This window comes from Zea mays, chromosome 2 (genome assembly GCF_902167145.1).
Source record: "Zea mays cultivar B73 chromosome 2, Zm-B73-REFERENCE-NAM-5.0, whole genome shotgun sequence".
Classification (NCBI taxonomy): Eukaryota; Viridiplantae; Streptophyta; class Magnoliopsida; order Poales; family Poaceae; genus Zea; species Zea mays.
This window is the reverse complement of record NC_050097.1, coordinates 10,773,260-10,797,256: the sequence shown is the minus strand read 5'-3', so window position 1 is coordinate 10,797,256 and position 23,997 is coordinate 10,773,260. Positions and strand designations below refer to the sequence as shown.

Genomic DNA, 23,997 nt, shown 5'->3' with positions numbered 1-23,997 from the left:
GGCGAAGTCGGCGACACATTTGCCCGACAACGGCAACGCTCGGGCCGCCTTCGCGACCTCCGCCACTCCGCTGGGCGGCGGCACCGCCTTCACCGATTTGGAGCCTCCGGCGCCTTGCTAGATGTAGGGACGCCCGACTTCGCCGCCAGCGGCGGCCTGCCTCCGCCGGGGGCCGCAGCCTTCGCAGCCCCCCGCTGCCTCTTCGGCCTGGCTTCAACGAGCCTGACAGCCGCCTGGCGCTTTTGTGCAGCTCCCTGGCGATCCTTGTCCATCACTGCTGACACAACAGCACCAATATTCCGCCCGTAAGGAAAAACCCTCCATTCACGAACCATGCGAGATGTAAAAAAGTCATCGCCAGCCGCGCGGGGGATAGGAACATTTCTAGGCCAACAACCCCCGGTAACCCTCAGCATCCGAGCCGAAGACTCCCGGAGCTCGGGCGAAGACATCCTTCCCCCCGGGGCCACGCATGTCCTCATCAATTCTCTAGCAAAACCATCAGAAACCCCAAGTCCTCCCATAGCAGTACCTAATTTTCTCTTTTTAGAGGATGGGGCGGCCGCCGGCGCAGGGTCGTCTCCAGTCTCCACCGCCGGCTTCTTCCCACGGCGGTCCACATCGTCTTGACCAGGGTAGCCGTCATATGGCAATTGATTTAATTCAAAAACCCTGTTCAAACGGTCATTCGATCCGCGGATATCCCAGCTGCGCTGGCCCTCTGTCCTCGGCACGTAACGTCCAACGAGCCGCACCGCCCCATCCTCCGCCTCACGCACAAAGGCGGCCGGATCGCGGTTTTGCAGATTCAGCGCGAAGGCGGGACTCCGCACCACCCTTCCGCCATGGAAAGGCATCTGGCGAGGGCACACTTCGCCCAACGCCCAGCCATGCGCCAAGGGCCATACCCCGTACGCCACAAATTCTTCAACCAAGTCGCGCCCACTGCTCAGGCCGGCGGCGCACCGAAGGGCTCCTTCGTCCACATCCTCCTCCGCCACTTCAAAGGGCGGGTACGCTGAGTAAAAATGAGAACACATATCGGACACGGGGAGTCCCTCATGGCCTTCGACGGTACCCTCAGCAACGTAAAACCAAAATTCATTCCAGTTGCCCCACTTGTTGCGGGCGCAAGGAACCAACTCGACTACCTGCATCGTGGTTTTGCCGGTCTTCGGCGTGAATGTGCAGGACCCAAACTGAGCAACTTCATCTCCAATCATCCTCTTCTGCCAGTGCAAACAATAATACTTCGCAAAAACTTCGACCGATGGCTGTCCGCCGTACGAAGTCGTCGCCCAGACATACTTCGACAGAGCCACCATCGCATTCGGTGTCAGCTGATGTATTTGAACGTTGAACCTGCGCAGGACTTCGCCAACAAATCGGTGCGCAGGCAAGCGGAGTCCGGCGGCGAAGAACGCCTCGAAAACAACCAACTCGCCCTCCGGCTCGGGGACTTCCTCCGTCCCCGGGACTCGAGCGACTCCGCCGCCGAAGTAACCCAACCGCTGCATATCTTGCACGCGGACCGACGACATCCGCGATACGCCAAAATCAACAGAATCGCCGGCGCGCAACTCCTCCGCCATCAAACTACTCAGCGTCTCCTCAGACGAGGCGGCGGCCGGCGGCGAGGGATCGGCCGGCGGCGTAGCGGCAGCGGAAGAAGACGAGGACGACATCGCTACGTACCGGCGGCGGCGGCGGGCGGTCTGCTTCACTCGAGCCAGATCTCCGGCGAACAAGAGCACGGCGGGCAGACGAGCAGCAAGACGGCGCAAAGGGCGGCTAGGGTTTTCGCGGAGCGCGGAAAGTGAAGTTCAAAAAGCGCTGACCCCCGCCCCCTTTTATAGGCAGGGCGCGGCTCTTCGGGAAACCCGCAATCCAACAGGGCGCGGCGCTTCGGGAAACCCGCAATCCAACAGTACGCCGTCAATCAACGGTCATATCAAAAAAACCCCCGCGGAACCACTTCGAGCGAGGGCAGCGTCTCCGCCATCTAGCGACATCTTCGGCACCAGGTGAATTTGTCGAACTGGTCCCTCGGAGGGCAAATGTTGGGGCGAAGGCAAAGGCGCCACCCTTCGCTCGAAGCCTTCGCTGCAGCAGCTGAGCTAACAGAAACAAAATAGGCAGGGACACCCTTCACTTGTTCCGCACCAGACGAAGACCGGCGACGAAGGGCATCCCACAGTGCGGCCTCGTCCAGCTCAGAGGCCCACGTGCGATCCGGCCCATCGTAACGGGCCCCGCGTGGCCGCCGTGCGTTACGGGCCTAATTTGTAAAGGCATCCCTGTAATTACGGTCTGTAACCCCGCTTTATGGGAATATTCTGGGGATAACCTAGGTAGCTGAGGGCACATGTGTCCTTAGCTCAAGGCGCTGCGCGCTCAGGTACCTATAAATACCCCTGCACAGTGCCCGTGAGAGGCCAGATTAACAGAGCTATTGCCATCTAGCGCGAGAACCCTGTTGACGTCACTGTTCACCCTTGTTGGATCCCCTTGCAACTGAGAGCAAGTTCCAACACCAACGGCCCATAATGCCCCGTACCCCTTCGCGGGTCAGTTTTATTAAAGAGCCCCTGAAGTTTCATAGTATCAACCCGCCATCCGCTGGCACTATGCCCTGAGTCTGTGGATTATTACCCCGTGGCCCCTGCTGTTATCAGATTTTGAGGCCAAGTCCAGAGATAGTTTAAATCGAATAAATGAATAGAAAATGGATTTCTAACATGAAAATAATTACTAGAACTTTATAAATTCATAGAAAATTCATACTAACTCCAAACTAATCCATTCCAGTTCCTAAAATTTTGTAATTTTATTCTCTAGCACTTAGTGTCTCTATTTTATCATGAAAACAATAAGAAATTTAATCCCTCACTTAATCCATTTTAAACACATAAAACCTTTGGAAATTCATAACTTAAAATCAATAACTCCAAAAATTATGATTCTGGTCCCTAGAATTTTATTTTAATGTGTAGATTATTACTGTGTATTTTACTTATGTTTGGTGTAATGTTAGTTTCTATATATGCATTGTGCTTGTTTGTATTGTGGCGAGTAGAAGAGCCCGTGACTGAGGATCCTGGTGAGCAGCAGGTTGAAGTAGCTGAGCAGGAGCTCATTGAAGGCAAGTTGTGCCCTTGACCACTTTTTACCCAATAATGTTCTTTAATACCATTTATCCATGCATAGGTTAATTTTGATGGGACCCAATAGGTCACCCTAGATTGTTTATCTCATTACTTTGTTTACCCCTGAATCACTTGGGTAGTTTGCTATTGCTTTATATGGTTTTGGGATAATCATTTATTACCTCTATGTTCCAATTCTTTTTGTTATTCTATGTATGTTCATGTTGAGGTCATTAATGTTAATTGGAACATAGAGCTTAACTTGAGAAACACGTGCCACCACAAGGGTTTAATGGGACGCCCTTGGCTGACTAATTAGGAAAGCTAGTGGAAGACTACCTTACCCGAAAGGGGCAAGGGCAGTAGGGGAGTGGTCAGTGTAGGGAGGTCCTTGGTTGATTTTGCTGCGATGGCGGCCAGACAAGAACCCTGCATTGGAACTTCCTATAAACTGTAGCGGGTTTTCGGAAGCTAGTGGAACTTTGTAAAGGCCTCGTAGTGTTGCCCTGCCGCGCTTCCTAGGTAGAGGTGTATGGGAAGTCGCGATCCCTTGGCAGATGGGTAACATGACTTGTGGGTAAAGGGTACAACCTCTGCAGAGTGTAAAACTGGTATACTAGCCGAGCTCACGGTCATGAGCAGCTCAGGACTCTCTGATGTTTAAATTATGGAACTTAAATTCAATTTTGTCATTCGCATATGCATGGGTTTGTTATTAATTTTGTTCTATTACTCTACTTATGGTTTGGTATTTACTTACACTTAGTAACTGCTAATAAAATTTTGACCAACTACTTAAAAGCAATGCTCAGCTTTAACCCCTATCATTGATTAGCCTTACACATCACATGAACTCACACCTTTGTGAGTTTATGTCCACTGGTTCCCCACAACTTGTTGAGCTATGATCATGTGTGAGCTCACCCTTGCTGTCTCACACCCCCCACAGGAGAAGAACAGGTGGTTCAGGAGGAGCCACAAGGCGAGGAGTATGATCTGATCTAGGTGGCGTTTCTCAGTTGACATTGGCGCCGACGATCCTTAGTTCATTTTATATTTATCTTTTACTTTGTAATAAGTCTTCCGCTATGTAATAAATACTCTGATGTTTTATGACATTTATCTCTATACACTCTGTTATTATATATGTTGTCTTCTTAGCGCATGTATGAGATACACCTGGCTTTGTTCCTTAAAGCCGGGTGTGACAGCAGATAAGCTCTCGGTCCTGGTGGAGATCAATGAGAGGGCATACGAGGCAAGAACTGGTGGTACTCTCGAGGGGGTACCTCCCAGACGCAGGGGCGAGGGTCAGGATAATATGGGAAAGTGGCAGGATAACTTTGTCTTGTCACAGGGGCGGTAGGGTGGTGGCAACAGGTTTGGATACTCTGGTAGAGGTGCAATATCTGGTCAAAGTGGTGGTAGATACCAGAGGGACAGGGGCAATCAGGGTTACCGCAGGGGCTATGATAGCATTTCAAGGTTTCAGGATGCAAGGGGTCGCAACCAGTCTATTCCATCAGGCAGAGGTGGTAATGTTAGATTGATTCGATGTGTTCCTGTGTTCTCTGCTTTTGCTATTGGTTATGGTCAAGGATCTAGATGCTGTGGAGCGGTCTGAGGGGTGGCGTTTCACGGACCGCCATGACGCTGCGCTCCAGCTAAACCTACTCCAGCTCCACGACGCCGACCAGGTACGTCTCTCTGAGTGTCGTGCCTTGACATGCCATGTTTTGACTCCGATGGTTAGCTTGTTACCAGTTAAAGATGATATATTATTTTTGAGATCATCAGATCAATAAGAAACATGTTTCAATCTCATGGCAGTTAGCAGTGTCACAACTAGCATTTTTTAGAACAAGTGTTAGAATTTTTTGGCGGGGAACAATCTCATATCTCCATGACGAGTTCAGCTGAATGTCAATAGTTCTAGGATACAACAGCTTCTGTATGAGATAGTTCCTGCCCACCTAAAAATCTATTGAATTTGCACTTGGCTAGCTATGATATAGCAGTATCCAAATTGATCAAACAAAAGCAAGAATGGGCATATAGGTAGAGTATAAAAAAGGAAAATAATATATTATACGTTTATTTGTTATACATAATTTATAATATAATATGTATGGTTAGTCGAATTAGATGTTTGTTTGTCGTTAAGGCGGTATGCATAGGGTGTGTAAAAATACAAACAAACATAAATGGCTTGTTTGGTTTCGAATACTAATTTTTAGTCCCTGTCATGGCTGGCGGCTTCAGGTACTGCATTTGGTCAGGTCTTTTCTGGCTTTTTTGTTGGAGGTGCAGAGCATGGATAGGAAGATACCATTCAGAGAAAAAGTTATCTATACTGTTATTTCTCTTTTCATTTTCCAGTTGTGCAGCCAGCTCCCACTTTATGGCATTCATTCAATGACTGGAGCTGATCCTTTCTACTAGATGTGTGTCATCCTCCCATCAAATCGTGGTAGTGTGGCGAGGTTTGATCAATTTGTAATTTCGGTTCTAACTTCCTACTTATGGATACCTGATGTCACATTTCATAGAATTGTCCCGATGAACTATAAGGAACCTTGCTTTTGTAGTAAGCTATTTTATGATTTAGAAGAGTTTGATCAATCAGTTTCAGCAAATAATGTAATTACATAAGCAAATAATGTATATTGTTGTTTTTCTTTGTCTAAGTGAGTTGATACATGTTTGCTTACCAAATGTAATTTTGAGTAAGCACATCAAATTGGACATGCTTTAATTTCTACGGGTGTCGTATATCAGAGGTAAACAATATTAGATGTTTATTTATTTGTTTGGAGGTATCAGTTTTCTGTGAATGTACAGTTGTTTGCTTTGTGCTTTATTTAGACTTCTAATTTATATCGATATTTATGACATGTGTTTACCTGTTTTGTAAATCGATCAAAAAGTTTGACTAGCAACTAATGGTGTCTATACATGTATTTATGGAGCTGCTTCTGGTCATATGTGTAGTGGATCTCTCCTCTTGGTAACTAGCTAGATCATCTCTTGTTTTTATTTTAAATTTTAAAATTAACTTCTTATTTGCAGAACAAATGGATGGAGTTGTTCCCTTCAATCATGTCCAAGGCAAGAACTATTCAGGTCATAACCCCCTACGACAGGGGCCATGAGGGCTCATCTTCGCCACTGCCCCTACTCCCACCTTCTGGTAAGAGATATCCTTGCGCTTTTTTTGCTTATTTGCATTTATAAATTCCATTCAGATAATAATTGTGAAGGCAATCATGTCTTCACTTTTTTATCTAGGTTCATTGGGATTAGATTACAATTACGGTATCAATCATGTCTTTGTTTGATGAATAGTTAACTAAATAATTTGTCATCCCTCAAACATCATTTATTCTGCTTACAAGTTATCAGTATTATTCCTGGCCCGATTCAAGAGGTCTCTAACTGTGTCTATCAGAACGAGGTGCACCACACCACACTGCTAGGGAGCGAACACAGGTCTTGCAGGATGTAGCTTCTGACCCAAATCTTCTTAGAACCAAGATTGTCCGTTGTAATCTCTATGGGCATGGAGAGACTATTTTCTTCCAGGTCTTTTTTCTTGTTCTGTCTTGTCACATTTTCATGTGATATTGTTATGCAATCTGAATGACTTGTTAGAAAAATTAAGTAGAAGTGTATGCCAAAAAGTTTTGTACCTTGTTGATGTTAACACTAGATATTGTTACCCTTTCTTTTTGGCATTATCTATCCTATATGTCGAGGTCTGCATCTCTTTCTGTGTTCTTCAAATTATCGTGCTAAACTGAAAGGGCTTTGGTTCACATTCAGTATCTTGGACTCTTGGTCAATGAATGTGTTGTTAAAATGTTTGAACTTGCAGTGCTTTGTTGTTTGTCCTGAATCCTGGCTGCTATCTGACCTGTGCCAAAATCCATCTCTTTTTATGATTTGCAGCTACTAGATAAACCCTTGTTTTCAGTTTCACAGTTCAAAAACACTTATCAAGAAACAACACGACACAACCAGACAACTCTCTGTGTAAAATTTATCGCCTCCCTCCGTTTCTTCCTCTACTCAGATCTACGCGTGTCCGTGGCACCGTAAGACTGCAAGAGAACTTGTGCACCGGATGTAGAAGATTGATAGCAACTATTATCCAGAGGTAATTAGTCTTTTCAATGGGTAATATGTTATGGTATTTTCCCTATTGACCCAGTTAAGTAATATGTGATGAATGCAGACACTCCACCAAATGTTTGTTGTGAACGCTGGCAGTGGATTTAAGCGGATCTGGAACAGCGTGAAGGGCTTCCTTGACCCAAAAACTTCATCCAAGATTCATGTAAGGCCCATAAATTGTATACCATCCTTTAGTGGACACTTGTTTGGTAGCACAATCATTAGTTTTTGTTTCTTCCGTGTAGGTGCTTGGTTCGAACTACCAGAGCAGGCTTCTTGAAGTAATAGATTCGAGGTACTTGTAGCTGTGTTCACCTGAACTTGTTCCCTTTAGCTGTTTCCTAGCTTCAGCATACCAACATTTAATATTGCTTGTTTTTTCTTAGTGAGCTGCCAGAATTCCTTGGGGGTTCATGCACATGGTTGCTTGACTATGGTTGCTTGACTCCAGTTCATGAGGAAGTAAGCTTATCCATTTCCCTTTGTAAATACAGTGGGATCTTGTTTTCCAGCCCTACTCGTGTCCACATGGCACCTTGTAGTATATTGATTTGTTGTATTTATTTCTACCGAAGGTAAAGGGCACAGATCGTGTGACATACTTAAGCTATGATGATCAAAGCCACCTGGATATGGCTCCTGAATCTTACCGTGGAGTGCGACGAGCTACTGGAATGGAGCACCACAAACCAATGGCTGATTTCAGCCAATATTCTGCTAATAGAAGGCATGGTATATTCTTTTCCTACCATTTTGGTCAAATGAGTCTGAACCTACAATTGCTTGTTAACATTTCATAAAGAGTCAGGGCATTGAAGATCGTGTGTGATGTCACAGTTACCATACATTCCTCATTCTATGTCAGCATTTGCCCCCCTTACCAAAACATAAATTATCAGAAGACATTGAATTAGAAAAATGAATTTGTTCTTCTGACATCTTTCATTTACATTGGAATTATGTCATAAAATCGTTATTGACAGTGGATGTACAATTTTGTTAGGTGCTACACCGTGGCTTATCTTGAAGACAGAAAGTTTTCTTCACTGACACCATTGGGGCTTTGCGTTTATTGCTGCTTGGGCCATAGACCTAGGAACCCGTAGGTCATGAATGGAAGGTGGAACCCGGAGCATTTTAACCATTTGCATTCAAGTATTCGCACTGTCATGGAACACACATTTGGTGTTTCAGATTATTATTGAAACACGATTTCATTGATTGTGCTTTATTTCAACACGATTTAAATATGAGATGTAGAGTGATTGATGTACATCATTTCACTAATCATGAAATCTGTAGAAGACGAAACTACTAGCAATATATGATATGCAAAATCCGCGTGGTAAACATTATCAATATCAAACAAATTATTTCTAATGGATTTTGCATTATCATAGTGATTGTTGTCGTTCCGTTTCTATATTTTATAAAAAAATGTTTACTCCCGTCGCAACGCACGGGCACTCACCTAGTGAGTTGCATATGATATATACAACGAACCCGCCCATGTTCTAAACAATCCAAGCTCTAAGTTTCAGAGACCCAAAGAGCCCCAATAGCACATAAAAAACAGCTAAAATGAAATCCGTACTACGCATATAGTGACTGGCTCAAAATAGCGGCACGATGCAGCAAGAAACCAGGAGCCGGAGCAAGAAAGAACTCACCAGGCGGTGCTACTGCCCGGCTTGGACGGCAACTGATGGAGCTCGGTTTCTGCAGAGATTGCTACCGACAGGATCCTCCTTGGGGCCGGCTAACCACGCACTAGACCAGGCAGCATAATGCAGAGCTGCAAACGCTCATATATTTGTGAACACAGAAATTCCCAGGCACCTTTTCTCTTTTTATTTTTCAATGGTTTGTAGTCCAAAGATTGTAGGTCACATCGATGGCCGTTGAGGTGTAGGTCACATCGATGTTTCTCCTGGTGCATAGGCGCACGGCTGATTTTGTGACAGAAAAAAGTACCAACCTGAAAGTCCTTAGGTTGGGTTCAATTGTCACTCGCGGTACACCCATCAGCTTATTCGACTCCAGGAGAAACATTACCTTCCCCACGAGCTCACCCAGCAAAGCCTACGCCTTACAGAAACCAAAATTTGCAGTTTTTGCACTTTGCAGAAAGCTAAACATCAGGGCAGCTCCACAAGCTGCAGCCTCCGAAGCTTTGTTTTTTTTCCGTAACTCCCTAAGCTAAGATGACCAGCCATGGGGCATGACGGCTAATGCTTGAAGTGCCTGACGCCGGTGAGGACGAGCGACACACCATACTTGTTGCAGCACGCGACGGCGTCCTCGTCCTTCTTACTGCCTCCTGGCTGGGCGATGATGCCGATGCCGTTCTGGCACGCCTCCTCGACGGCATCATTCCAGGCTGCAGGGATTGACGGCCAAGTCACTCACCAGAAAACCAAGAACCAACTAGCCTCATCAAGGGACTAACAGAACATGAAAACAAGAAGCGTGATGCCGCATCTCACCAAAAGGAAAGAAGGCGTCGCTGGCCAATGCAGCTCCCTTGGCCTCCTCTCCTGCCTTCCTGAAGGCGATTCGGACGCTCTCTCGCCTGTTCGGCTGACCACTGCCCATTCCCAGCATGCAGTTGTTCTACAGACACAGTATCAGGTGGGGACCATTTAGTGGCTTCAGTGATTAAACAAGTAGTATGTATTAGCTTGCAAAATTTACTTCGATAACACCTAGGAAATCACAAACCTTGGCTATCACAATCGCATTGCTCTTGACATGTTTTGCGCAAAGCCAGGCAAATTTGGCATCGGCAAGCTCGTTTTCTTGCGGAGACCTCTCAGACTTTGTGGTAAAGGTGATCTCTTCAGGGGTTAGATCATCAGACTCCTGAGCTAACCACCCACCACTCACCTGCCTAAGTGAAAGCATCCCTTTTCCACTTCTCTTCGCCTCGAGTATCCTCAGTGCCTTGGACTTGCCTCTGAGAACCTCAAGACCCTTCTCCGTATAGCCGGGAGCAACCACTATCTCATAGAACATCCGCGTCTCACCATCTGTAGGACTCCTGAACTCACGAATTTCCTTCGCAAGATCCTAAACATATAGTGGCATATATAAATAGAAGTGCCCAATGATGTTACGCCAGTAACTAGTGATTTAGTAAGATGCAGCATGCTGAATACCTCGTCAATAGTCGTGTTGAATGCAACTATCCCACCAAATGCACTGACAGCATCTCCCCTTACAGCTAACCTGTAAGCTTCAAGAATGTCCTTTCGTGAGGCAACACCACATGGATTTGTGTGCTTCACCACAACACAAGTAGGACTATCAAACTCCGATACACAGTTCCATGCAGCATCCGCATCCAAGTAGTTGTTGTAAGACATTTCCTGCAAAAGAATATTATTTGTCCGAAGCTTCTTCAAGATATTTAGAATATAAGTTATACAATATAACATGATTTTCAGCATACACATTACAGTTCAATTGTATGTAGCTGGACGAAATAAGCAGTATGTCTAGCAAGTTAGGAATGTTTTGTATCAACCTAGCTGTTCTAAATTTCTTAAAACTTCTTAGCTGCTCGGATAACCGAATCTAGTCATACAGAACTTTACCTTTCCATGGTGTTGAATAGCAGTGGCAATACCACCAGCACCAACAAGAGAAAGGCTCTTGTCAGCATAGAATGCAGCACTCTGATGAGGATTTTCGCCATACCGGAGTGTAGACTTCAGCTCCAGTGGCACAGTAAAGCTTGGGGGGAACATCTCTCCTACCAAAATAACATGCATGCAGTCAAATGTCACTTAAAAATTCAATCTGTGTTGTAAATAGTGGTGTTATAGCAGCTTCTGAGAGCTGTTGTTGTAACCACTGCTAAGAAAATAGCAGACTATAGCGACGCTATCACCGTTTTCCGAAGGCTGCCACTAAATCCAATAGTCCTATTTACAATAATGAATTCAACTATTCAGTCTGTTGCTGAAACACTACCTTTATTTGATTGCTTCCACAACCATTCTGACACTGCAGAATCATAAGAGGCGACATGCTGCATGGCTTTCCATGCCAACATCCTGGGGAACTGCTGATCGTCTCGCTTTCCTTTAAGGTACTCCAGTAAAGCAGGATAATCATTATGATCCACCACAATAAGAACATCCTTATGGTTCTGTCAGAACACAGAGCAATAACTTTAACAGAATCATCCATAGTTAAAGTACACCAACCATGTATATCACTATTACCATTGCAATATATGTCCCAGATGCAAAAAAAAAAAAAAACTGCAATCATGTAGTGAGAATTGCATGGTAAATGGTGCCAAGAGCAGAAATACTTAGTTACCTTGGCTGCAGCTCTGATCATCGTGGGCCCACCAATATCAATATTTTCAATGCCATCCTCAAAAGAGATGTTACCAGAGGTGACTTTGTCATAAAAGGGATACAAATTCACCACAACCACATCAAATGTCCCTGTGCCCCAAGAAAAGAGTTTTTAGTTCATATACAGTTTGTTGACCTACAAAGTTAGCAGAAAGATTGAACCTTGTTGTGTGACAATTAAAATTCATAAGCAATGTTAAATGGTGGAATAATAAATTCACCAATTCCATGATCTTTTAGTGCCTTCAAATGATGCTCCTGGTCTCTCCTGGCAAGAATACCACCATGTATACTTGGGTGCAATGTTTTCACTCGTCCATCAAGCTGAAATAACGATACATGCAGACAATATGTGAAGACGAGAAAAGAATTATGTTCATTACCACTAACAACATTCTGTAGATGCTCAAACCATTTCAGGGAAATGTGTGATTTCTTCAACTTTTGTTACACTGACTCCTGCTGCTTCCAGGCTGGATGCTGTTCCACCAGTGGAAACGATGGAATACCTATGGGGACAAAACGTTGTTTATGAGATACTTCATTGCTGTTGCTGAGTTAGAATTTTACTTTGTTCTTTACCTCGAACTTGCATCCTTATTTTTTATACTATACAGAAGTAATATACATCATATCATCTACAAGTAAGAATTCCTACTACCTAAAACACCCTGGCAGACAAATTCTGGAAACAAGTCATAAAGACATATTCTTACCCCAAACCCTGAAGACCATTGCCAAGATAAGCCAAGTCCGTTTTATCCGACAACGATATCAATACTTGTTTCTTTCCTGAAACTGTAGGATACCAACAACAGTTAATAAACCCGAAGTAAGCCCCCGGTGAGTTAGGAAATAATGGGTATCAAAGAACACACGCACAATTTTATGGGCAGCTAGAGCATAGGTATATTCATAAACATAACTGATCCCTTAATTAATTCAATTTCCAGAAACGTGAAATTAGCCGCGACCATGACTCATGAGAAACATCCAATCTAGGATATTAGAGATAACCAACTAGACGAAATCATCCCAATAAGATTTCTTCAGTCACGGTACACAAAAGGCAAGCTTTTACCTATACAGCTCCACGACAAACACTAGAGCACATGAACAAAGAAATGAAAAACTTTAATTACCGCTGGGCTTGGTCTGCGCCGCTGCCACGGCGGGGCCAGCAGACCGCGCCACCGCCGAGAGGGACGACGCAAGGGCCACGCGATCCTGCAGGAAACCAGCAGCAGGCTCACTAGACAGTGATTAAAATCACGAGGCGACCAACGGAGGAGGGAAGCAGGCAGGGAAGTGGCAGCAAGAGGCGGCCGCGCGGAGTACCGTGTGGCGCGGCGCCGGGGCCAAGCTGTGGCACCGGCGGAGAGGCGCCGCGCGCAGACCTGCCGCGAGCTTGGCAGCGGTGGCCGGGGACGACAGCAGGTGGAGGTGGAGCGGCATGGCTGCGCTGTCTGCTGGGCGGGGCGGGGCGGGGCGGACTGGCGGCGGCGCACCGAGGGGAATGGAGTAAAAGGCAGGTGCAGGGTACAGGAAAGAACGGCTGCCAACATTTTTTTTTTCTATTTCTAATGTTATTTCCAAAAAAAATAGTTTTCCTGAAAGTGTATATATATTATTTTTCAATAAAATCTAAGCTTTTGTTTGGATGTCTATGTATCCTTTTAATCTATTTACGTTATAATGGTTTACTGTGTACATAAACATACAAAAAAATCAAAAAGTTGGTCTTTAGTCAAACACAACGGGATGTAAATTGTCAAACAAAATTGATATCAGAAATTTTATTACACGTAGTAAGGGCTAGTTTGAGAATTTTATTTTTCTAAAAAATTCATATTTTCCTAAGAGAAAAAAGAAATATTTTTTAAAAAATAGAAAAATCTCTTAAAAAACAGATTCCCAAATTAGCACTAAATTGTCAAAACTTTCGGTAGAAAAAAAATGCTCTGGGTACTCTTAATGGCGTCTCGCTAACAATAGCAAACGTCTACAAATAGAATAATGACACCATTCTTATCAACCTTATGTTTTTGAGCATTTATGATTATATCTCTCTGGCCTTGCAATTATAATTTTATCCCTCAATTTTAACTTTATGATTTTACTCATTCGTTTTTAAATCGAAGCTGCGTCATACCCTTGCATCGTTACGAGGAAAGACAGATGCATATGTAATTTGTTGTGGTTTTATCTCTTGTTATATAATTGTGATTTTACTCCCAACTTTAGGGTTGCGCTTGTACAAAATAAAAAGAGGGTAGTTAGGGCCTTTCACTCGTTTCTTTTCACATTTTTAACACTAATTTTGATTTTCAATATCGGCGTTAAAAGGGAGGGCAAACGGTAGCTTTGTTTCAAAATAGAGAGATTAAACTATAATTAAAAAACAAAAGGTAATTAGGCCATGTTTGGAAGGCTTATGGGGTGTTTGAATGCATTAAAACTAATAGTTAGTGACTAAAATTAGTTAAAATATCCAAACACTCTAGCTAATAGTTCAGCTATTAGCTATTTTTAGTAAATTAGTTAATAGTTAGCTAGTCATTTGTTAGCTAACTAATCTAACTAACAATTTTTAGCTAACTAACTATTAATTCTAGTACATTCAAACACCCTCTTAAGAAGGTGTTTAAATGCACTAGAGCTAATAGTTAGTGGCTAAAATTAGTTGAGACATCTAAACACCCTAGCTAATAGTTTAGCTATTAGCTATTTTTGGTAAATAGTTAATAGTTAGGTAGTTATTTGTTAGCTAGCTAATTCCATTAATAATTTTTAGCAAAAGTTCTAGTGCATTCAAACACCCTCTAAAGCTAATAGTTAACCAGCTAATAAATTATTAGTTAAGTTCAATCACCTAATAAACTAATTGTTAATTGTGAATTGGTTAACCATTAATTAGGATATTAGCTAAAGATGTTTGGAATTTTAAAACTAATTTTAGATGTTAATTACTAGTTTTAGAGGTTCTAAACTGTGTCTAAAACCTGTGAACGATATTAGTTAAAGATGTTTGGAATCTTCAAAACTAATTTCAGCAGCTAATTATTAGTTTTAGAGTTTCTAATCGGGTCTAAATCACAATTATCCTGTTTTTTTACAGAGGACACACCGGGCGTCGCACGCCACTCGCCTTGTCGGTTGTCACCCCCACGGCCCCACTAAAAGCTCACTGTTTTATTCTGTACAAGTGTACGATACAAGACAATAGTGTACATATCCTACCGTACCCGGGACACAAAAGGACGAAGAACAAGGCTATCTATCTCTCATCAGACAGATATTCAGATGTAGAATATCTGCCCGACATTGAGCAGGCTCTCATGGGGCACGTTGAAGATGACGCTGTTCTCCCTGCACACCCTCCTCATGAAAGCGTACATGTAGTCAACGGCGAGCTTCTTCACGACGCCCGAATCCCGCCGCGCGCGCACGATGGTGTTCCCGAGGATGTGCACCACGCCGGCGTCCTTGCACCGGTTCAGGAACTCCAGCTCGTCGCCCACCGTTCCGCCGCTGCTGCCCTGCCCCGCCGCCGACGCCGACGCCGAGTAGTGCAGCACCCGCAGCCCCGTCGGCGCTCGGGACGACTGCGCGGCGGCGGGCACGACCGAGTCCTGTGACGAGAAGCTCAGATCACCGCTGGAGCACACAGTCGCGCAGGTCCGCTCGCCCACGCTCAAGAACGCCGCGCGGCCGATGCCGGGCGCCTGCTCCGGCACGCTGAACTCATCCGAGTCGGAGTAGCCCTCCATCATGCTCTCCAGCCGGACGAAGAAGAGGACGCAGTCGAACAGCACCTTCTCGAAGTCCTCGTCCCTCTTGTGCAGGTCCTTGTACCCGTACCTCGCCACGCACCGGAACATGTGGAAGCTCCTGGGCCCGATCCTCCGCACCAGGAACCGCTCCTCCGTCGGCACGGTGTACACGGGGAGGTACTTGACGCAGACGAACACCACCACCGAGTGGATCGCGGGGAGGTTGGTGATGAAGTGGGAGAAGATGTGCGGCACGCCGCTCGCCAGCTCCGTGTACACGAAGCCGATCCCTGGGACCCTCACCAGGCCCAGGCTCGGGCCCAGCCCCAGGATCCACGCCATGGACACCTTGCTGTGCATCTCGAACTCGTACCGCTTCACCGTGCAGAAGTGCCACACGTACATGATGAGGAAGAAGGCCGTCGCCACGACGAGTGGGACCCAGCCACCCTGGTCGATCTTCAGTATGCAGGCCACGAAGTAGGGAACCTCCACCATGAGCGACAGCACGATGAAGGTCACCACGAGGATCCAGTGGCTCTTCCATACCAGCAGCATTATTGGCACCATCAGGAATGTGGTAACTAGCATCACTATAACCACAGCAGTACCTGCTCAGAAAAAAATTCCAATATGAAAGTGAACTGTTTAAGTGTTGTCTGATGTACAACATATTATGCAGTACATGCAGGGACATTCTATCAATATCATGAAAAGGTTCAGTTACACCTATTTGTTCTTATTTCAGAAAGAAAACAATGAGAGGAAACATTACCATATGCATTTCCTATCTGGCTCTGGTTCTTGAATCCTGCAGTCACGGCAATGCAGAGAACCAGAAGGATCCAATTGATGTCAGGCATGTAAATCTGCCCAAGGAATTTCTTCGAGGTGTGGACTATCTTCACGCGGGGGAAGCAACCAAGTGCAAGAGCTTGCTTTATGATTGAGTAGGTTGCAGATATGGTAGCTTGACTTGCAACAATTGCTGCAGCAGTTGCTATGACAAAGGCGGGCCAGTATATGGCATCTGCAATGATCAAACTATGTTACTAACTTACTATCACCAACAAATCACAGACAGCACTAATACACACACACAGTGGCTATACACACTATCAAACGTGTTGTGCACTATGCTGCCAGTGTGCGCCTAGCAGGGCACACTGACAGCTGCGCCTTAGATTTAGTAGCCAATAGGATTGTATGATGTCGTAGTCATGGGGACCTGGAATTGATCGATAGAAGGCGTCAGCCACATGTGTTTTGTTGGAAATTATGTAGGCAGCCTGTCCTGTGTACGCCAGTAGAAGGCATGGAAACACAATCAAGGTGAAAGCAATCTGCAAACATACCTTCACTTTAGCAAGCATGTAACTGCGTACACATATGGCTACTCGATTCTGAAGGCATTTTACCTGAATTGCCAATACAGGAAAGTGACAGAGATCAGCAAATAACGCTTCGGTTCCTGCACAGAAGGAAAAAAAAGTTTTACAAGCTACAACGGATATACTAGAGGCGACGAAACATAAGCAAGCTATTTTTCTTAACCCCCCACCCAAAAAATAAAAGGCAAAGTGATCCGACTCTGACCCGTGATGCTAAGCATGATTCCTCCAAGAGACGTCCATATGTCATAATTTCTTCTCCGTTGGAAAAAACGGTATATAGATATCGGGTTGTATGCTCTTAGCACAGAGTTATTATACTTGTGTATGTTTATAGCTCCGACGCTTCCAATTAAGATGAACCATAGGAGAACTATCGGTGCAAAGAGCAGTCCCACTTTATCTGTTCCATAGTGTTGCATGCTAAATAATCCAATTAAGATGACCACGGCGACGAGCACAACAACATCTGCAATATGCAGAGAAAAACAATATCAGTTTTACTATGAAAATGATAGATTGGGACTGCTGTAGTAAAAGCGAAAAGGACTGATGTGTCATGAGATTGTGAATTGTGATGCATACATCAACAGAAACAGATATGCACTGCACTAATTTCCTTCCACTGTTACAGACGGAATTCTTACAATTTCTTTTAAAAAATCAACAAGTTGCATTACAATATATATATATATATATATATATATATATATATATATATATATATATATATATATATATATATATATATATATATATATATATATATATATATATATATATATATAATGGAAAATACATACCGGTGCTCATATTCTGATTCTGGACCCTAATGCCACCTGATGCAGAAAGAACTACAGAAACCACAAAATCATAAGTCACATCCTAAAAACCATCAGATTTAGAAAAAAAACAATGTGATGCTTAGCATCATAAAAAAGGGACGATGGGTACCAGATATAGCAGGCGTAAGGATTCCATCTCCAATTGCTGTACAAGTACCAATTAAAACAAGAACAAGAAGAATGTTTCTCTTATATGCATGTGACTCTATCCATCTCTTTATTTTTGCTGCAACTGAATTCTCTTCATATGTTTGCCGGCTATACGTCGTTAATTCCTCATCGGTCCTGTGTTGATTAGGTATGGTGTTGATCTTTGCATGACGGCATAACAGGGAATAAAGAGCAAATGTACCGCCTGCAAGAAAGTGCAACATGTTGTCACCTTAGGAAGCACACTGCACACATTATGCAAACTCTGAGCAGCAGCAAAATTATCTCAGATCAAAATTTTGATAATTATAAAAATGCACTTAATTTAGCACCCTGGCATCTCTCAAGAAAAGAAAGGTATTCTTCTAGGGCACAAATTCAAGAGGTATCATATGTCAAAAGTGTGATGTGCTATCATAATTCGCAAGCACCGTAAAATTTATATTTTCTAATCTATAAAAAAATAGTTTTTGAGAAGTATGCTATTAGTAATTCACTTTTTAATGCATCTAGATTTTAAGGGATTAGTTAGACATTTCCTTTAACTAAAAACTTGGTTGCGCATTGTTGTCTGCCTGCGGTGAAGGGGCTATTGGAAAAGGTTGTTTTTATACTTTATTCCTAGTATTTTTTTTCTTTTCCTCCCAGTTTCATAAAACGTCTCGCAAACCTCTTTCCGTCCTTTCAAACAAAATAGGACTGTGAGGATCAAGCATCTTACCTTGACCGTTGTCATTTGCCCTCAAGACAACAAAAACGTACTTCAGAAGCGGTATGAAAGTGAGGGTGTAAATAATCAAGGAAAGAGCTCCAATAACATCCTCATCCTCACCCTCACCTATTCCACGAGGAAATATATTATAGAACACATATAAAGGTGACGTGCCCAAGTCACCAAAGACCACCCCAAGGCTCTGAAATGCCAACCGTAGTAACAAAGCTGATGAGAACTTCTGCACGAAAGGAAACAACAGTCAGCAGATATTTTTTATTTAGCAATCTATTTACTTAAATCACAAACTATGATTCTTCTTCTGAACCGGAGATTCTTCTGCTAACGATTTCATTTGGAAGTTGAATGAACCATAGACTTGTTTAAAACAAAAGGGCTCGCTCCTTGGTTAGGAAAAATGATAATATGATCCCAGGAGCCGAACCAAGTTTCTTCAACCATCCTCTACAATTGGAAAGATACATGTTCGTGCAGTCAAAATGTAGTCGCGCTGAGATGGCTCATTTATTCCAGAATCTAGATGTTTTCGGAGAACGTACTGTGCATGAACAATGAGATGGAATGATGGATCGTCACATGCAGACACAAATCTTATAGCTATTGCAAGTATTGAGGAAAAATATCAAGTCTTGGGAACAAAAACAAAATCAACATGAAAAAAGACTGAAAAGAAAGAAATGCCAGACCTTTTCTCTGTACATATTCTTCAGCCTGCCTGCCTCCTCATCCATGGGTTGATCAAGGTTCTGATCTAGCTCCCACATGCTTCCCCGGTTTGTCAGCTCACTTTCTGACAGCGATGCCATTGAGCTCATCTCCCCTCAGCGACAGTTCCTCGAATGGAAAATCTTGTCTTTAGAACCGGTATTCAGAGTTCACAGGTGCTTGATCTCACACTCAAAATGGATTCGAATCTCGTCACCAGCGCCGGTGCATTCGGTTCTTGACTTCTTGGTGTTTGCAAACACCAAGCCTTGTAGCCAAATCTCCCCACTAGCACCGCTTTGGTGTTTGCAAGAAACGAAAATGGAATCTTCGGTCCAACAGTTTAGTGGCCAAAAATCACGCCAAACTAACAGCACGGACCGAAATCAAGAAGCAGAAATGGGCCACGGTTTCCTGTAGCCACGAGCAATCCCAACCAAAAAAAAAACCAACTTTTCCTCCGACAAGCTCGCCGGAAATCGAATTTTAACGCCGCTGGCGCCACGACCGTCTCCGAAAAGGCGAAGCACGAGAGCTGCGCGAGGAGAAGGAAGACGAGAAGTTGAGGTGCAGACTGGAGGAAGCGACAGCATCAATACCCAACCGAGTGGAGCAAAACAAGGCAAGAAATACTGACAGGAGATGAGGAGAAGCAGATGTCTAGGCACAGCAAGGACAAGGAGCGGAGGCAGGCAGGCAGGTGGGGCGCCCCCACGAATTCGGTCTAGAATTAAATGACAAAGAGCTTTTGCCTTCGGTTATGGATGATTGCAGGTTTGTCATTACTTATAGACAAGGAGAACAGAGAGGAAGAAGATGATAGGGAGGCCGGAGGGGTCCGAGGGGACGAGGGACCGAGAGAGAGATCAGAGAAGTTTTGTGCATCTTCTTGCTGGCCGGGGACTGCTGGTGTTTATGGCTGGCTGTAGACCGGAGTACCGGACTGTAAAAACCACGGCGAGTGCTGATGCTGCCATATGACATGGCAAGTCACTGTCAGCCATCCGGTCTAGTACAAAAAAAAGTTTTTTAGTGGCGTTGATTCTACTATTTGCTTAATCAGGTCCTAATCTTTTTGGTGATCTGATGATCCAGATCTGTCCCCGTCTCTCCTCAGTTAAACTAGTATTTCGTTCCAGTTTCATCTTGTCTGTTAGCTATGGTATGGTATGGCAGTTGATTTCTATATGCGCTGGGATTTTTCTACAGTATCTGGAGTTCTAGACTTCTAGTACTCTAGGCTACCAACAACAGCCAATAGTCAGTTTAGAGTGCCATTTTTTAAGTTCATCCAATGATCTACAATCTGAGCCATATCTTATTAGCCTTAGTATATTTTGTACTCTTGGAAGCTTATATGAAAAAATATTAAGCACAACGTATACCTGCGACAGGTGAGAACTATTAAATTTTAGCCCATGTCACGTCAGAGATTTAGATGCTAGAAAAAATATTAAATATAGTCTAATTACAACACTAATTACACAGATAAGAACTAAATAACAAGATTAACCTATTAAGCCTAATTAGAGCCTCTCTGGCGATGCCTCAAATTGGTGTCTCAAATTAAAATATAGGGTTTTACGCAGAAAAACTACTCTAGCAATGTCTCGTTTTTATAAAATTTGGTAAAAAAAATATTATAGAGCATTATCTCGAGCGCCTCAAATATATTACACTATAGTAGGTTGCCCTATAATCTAGATTTGGAGCTTTACTGTTGGAGCAAATTATTTTATTGATGTTCTAAATTCTACAAAATATACTCATTTTTAAAATATAGATTTAGGCTTAAAAAATTTGTCCCAGAGTATAGTGTTCTAGCCTTCAGTTATGTAATTAGTTTTATAAATGTATTAAATTTAATATTCATAATAAATATTTAAACATCCAATATAACATGGTCTAAACTTGTTCCTAAAATCAAACACCCCAAAATGATACGAAGTACTCGTACAACGGTACAAAATATCATTTACATACCTACTACAACTCTCCCCATCCATCTAGCTATGCCCTTTCTAGAATTTCTAAGCATTATTTTGCTTGCAAATACTCATTTTTAGAGCATTAAAAAGGACCAATTTCGGATAAAACAATCACATCGTCTGCCGCTGTCTGGTCTCTTCAGGGAGGCCTACATATGATGACAGCTACTTGGTGTCCGGCCCTGAAACATGCTGGTAGGTAGGCTGTAGGGATTTTCTGTAGGAACAAAAGCGCTTCGATTATGCAAGAAAATTGGAACGCAATGCGATAATTTTGTCAGGTAATAGTGCAGGGAATTATGCCCGGGAACTAATTCCTGTGACCTTTCTCGCCACCAAAAAATCAGAAAATATTTTTTATTACTCACAATAGTTGCACAAGATTTACCACCGCATGGAGACTCATACAAGCCATTGCACAGGAAAAAAAATAATTTCGTGCAAAACCCTCTTGTTGAGTTGTTTCTCGTAATATTCAAGACTAAGCAAGTAAGCATTAGTACATTCGAACATACTCCTTTTCACCCTAAAATAAGAGTAAAAAATCTTTTTTGGGGGAAAATGATTATTGATTCAAAGAACAATACCTATATCAGCATCTTCAAAAAAAATTACTCTATACTTGGAGCCTGTTTGGAAGCACACATTTTTTAAAAATTGATTTATAGAAATTAGAATAATTCCAAACATATCAGTTTATATCTCAGTTTATAGAAACTAGATTACCAGCTTTTTAAAAACAAGAATCTACTCCCCTTGCCAAAACTAACTTTTATTTGTTTAATTACATCTTGCCCTTGTTGGTTTCCTGTAATTTACATCTATTGCCACCGCTTTTTAAAACAGGTGAAAGATATGCTAGTAATTGTGTATCAAATAACTAGAAGGTGGTTTCTTAATTAGAAACTTAGTTCCAAACGCCTCCACCTTTTTTTCATGAACCAGTTTCTAGAATTGAGTTTTTTTTATAAAAAAACTGGTGTGCTTCTAAACATGTCTTTAGTCTAATGATACATATTATATATTATAAATATTAATTATATTTAAAAAAAACTTCTCAAAACATGAGTTAGACATTTATTTTCGCAAGCCCTGCCTGCCTTCTCTTGCTTTCATTCAGGGGTTCGTGTTCTGAATATGCCAACATTCGCGTCAGGGCCAGCAGGGCAGCTGCTGAACAGACGGCGAGCGCGGCGGCTAGTGCAGTTGCAGCCACTGCACTACATCAGCAGCCACCAGGTTAGGTTCTAGTGTAGGTATGCATGCAGTCCGGAGTATGTTTATCCATTACAGAAAGTGACGCTAGCTTGTGCCCTCCCTCCTTTCATTTGAAAAAAGAGGCATGACATAGTGAGAGTTTCTGAAATAAGGAATGGATCGTCACAGGTGCATTTCTTTGTTCTAATTACTCGAGCTTAGATTTTTATCATGAGATCCCCTGCTCAGTCAAATTTAAATACTAAGTATGCTCTCAGTTATATTTTGTTCTAGGTCCGTCCCTTGATCGTGATCATGGCCTAGCGCGGGGGCAAATGCAAAATGGCGCCACATCCCACGAGTCAGTCATAGATAGCCTGAATGGCTTATCTGAACGAGTGAGAACAATGGCATCGGACCTGTAAGTGGATGTTATTCTTCTCTGCAGATGGTGTGATGCATGCTCCACCAAGCCACCATATATGCTCTCTTGATGGATTGGTACTTGTGACAGGATGAGTATTCCTCTCTTCATCATCTAGCTTATTCTCTTATTTTTCTCTAAGTGCGTGTGCATGTGTGACGGTGTGAGAATGGCCCTATTTAGATATAAGTTAATACTTAACTGGAAATAATTACCTCCTTTTTTTTGAAACAAGCTAGCAGGAGTTCTCCCTTATATATTGATAAGGAGAGAAATGTCGTAAGGCAAAAGAATCAATACAAAGGCAATGGCAAGCGCAATAGAGACTTACTAAGCATCCCTAGCAACTAAAAGAAGACTCACAACTAGCAACCTACCTAAGTTGATGAGGATAAGAGAGTAGCTAATTATCTAGCCCCGGCTGCAATTCAGGCTGTCGTCTCACACTTAATCAGTGCTATGATCTGCTGACAGGTCGAAAACCTGCGATCAAAAGTCCTTACATTCCTTTCCCGCCATATTATCCAATTAACAAGGATCAATAATGTTCTGAGTCCCTTCCTACTACAACCCGATAACATAGCTAAGTTCTTCCACCAATGCATCAGTGTGTGTTTTCCATTGTTTTCCTATAGACACCGGTTTTTGCTATATTTTAACTATTGAAGAACCAAGAAAATGACCAGAGAGAAGTGAATACGTGTTTTCACTCAAACAAAATCTTGGCTTACTTTCCTATTTGATCTCCACGATCACATGCACAACAAATCACATGACAAGTACACACATCAACTGACGTATACTCAAAATGTTCGTAGAACATGGCCATGAGTGAGGACAGAGCGCGTAGACTCGTGTTGGTCTATACCGTGGGATAGTTTATGATCATACAAGATTAACAACCAACCAGTGGCTTAAAAGTGGATGTGGTGTTAGGGTCGGCCGTTACAGATCAAAATTTTAAAAAGTGCATAAAGCAAAACCCATTTAAATGAATGGATTAAGGTCAATTATGTATCAGTCCCAGGAGTCCAGATGTATTGTACAGATAATAATAGAAGCTAATGTCAAGTATGGCCTGTAGGCACTAGGCAGCACCATT

The 23,997-nt window shown here is 43.1% G+C and overlaps 2 protein-coding genes and 1 long non-coding RNA gene across 4 annotated transcripts; 1 reads left to right on the top strand and 2 right to left on the bottom strand.

The window, feature by feature from the left end:
• Positions 1 to 7,419: 7,419 nt before the first annotated feature.
• Positions 7,420 to 7,738, top strand: LOC103645948 (uncharacterized). The gene is made up of 3 exons (XR_002267505.1): positions 7,420 to 7,482; positions 7,565 to 7,614; positions 7,706 to 7,738. It is a non-coding gene; the product is annotated as an uncharacterized lncRNA (long non-coding RNA).
• A 1,405-nt stretch (positions 7,739 to 9,143) lies between these two features.
• Positions 9,144 to 13,278, bottom strand: LOC103645947 (bifunctional purine biosynthesis protein PurH). The gene is made up of 12 exons (XM_008670672.3): positions 13,028 to 13,278; positions 12,832 to 12,916; positions 12,406 to 12,487; positions 12,102 to 12,198; positions 11,911 to 12,013; positions 11,649 to 11,779; positions 11,295 to 11,472; positions 10,916 to 11,073; positions 10,478 to 10,687; positions 10,041 to 10,388; positions 9,806 to 9,932; positions 9,144 to 9,699 (listed from the first exon to the last, which is right to left on the bottom strand). The coding sequence occupies exons 1-12, from the start codon at positions 13,142 to 13,144 to the stop codon at positions 9,548 to 9,550; spliced, it is 1,788 nt and encodes a 595-aa protein (XP_008668894.1). The 5' UTR covers positions 13,145 to 13,278; the 3' UTR covers positions 9,144 to 9,547.
• Positions 13,279 to 14,859: 1,581 nt separating this feature from the next.
• On the bottom strand, positions 14,860 to 20,210 carry LOC103645946 (uncharacterized). 2 transcript variants are annotated; one of them, XM_008670670.4, is made up of 10 exons: positions 19,924 to 20,210; positions 19,268 to 19,821; positions 18,570 to 18,801; positions 17,808 to 18,053; positions 17,657 to 17,707; positions 17,059 to 17,322; positions 16,881 to 16,933; positions 16,691 to 16,805; positions 16,238 to 16,492; positions 14,860 to 16,073 (listed from the first exon to the last, which is right to left on the bottom strand). In XM_008670670.4, the coding sequence occupies exons 2-10, from the start codon at positions 19,394 to 19,396 to the stop codon at positions 14,989 to 14,991; spliced, it is 2,430 nt and encodes an 809-aa protein (XP_008668892.1). In that variant the 5' UTR covers positions 19,397 to 19,821; positions 19,924 to 20,210; the 3' UTR covers positions 14,860 to 14,988. The 2 variants fall into 2 exon arrangements, with proteins under 2 accessions (XP_008668892.1, NP_001288551.1); NM_001301622.1 differs by lacking the exon at positions 19,924 to 20,210 and having other exon boundaries at positions 14,989 to 16,073; positions 19,268 to 19,396.
• Positions 20,211 to 23,997: the final 3,787 nt, after the last annotated feature.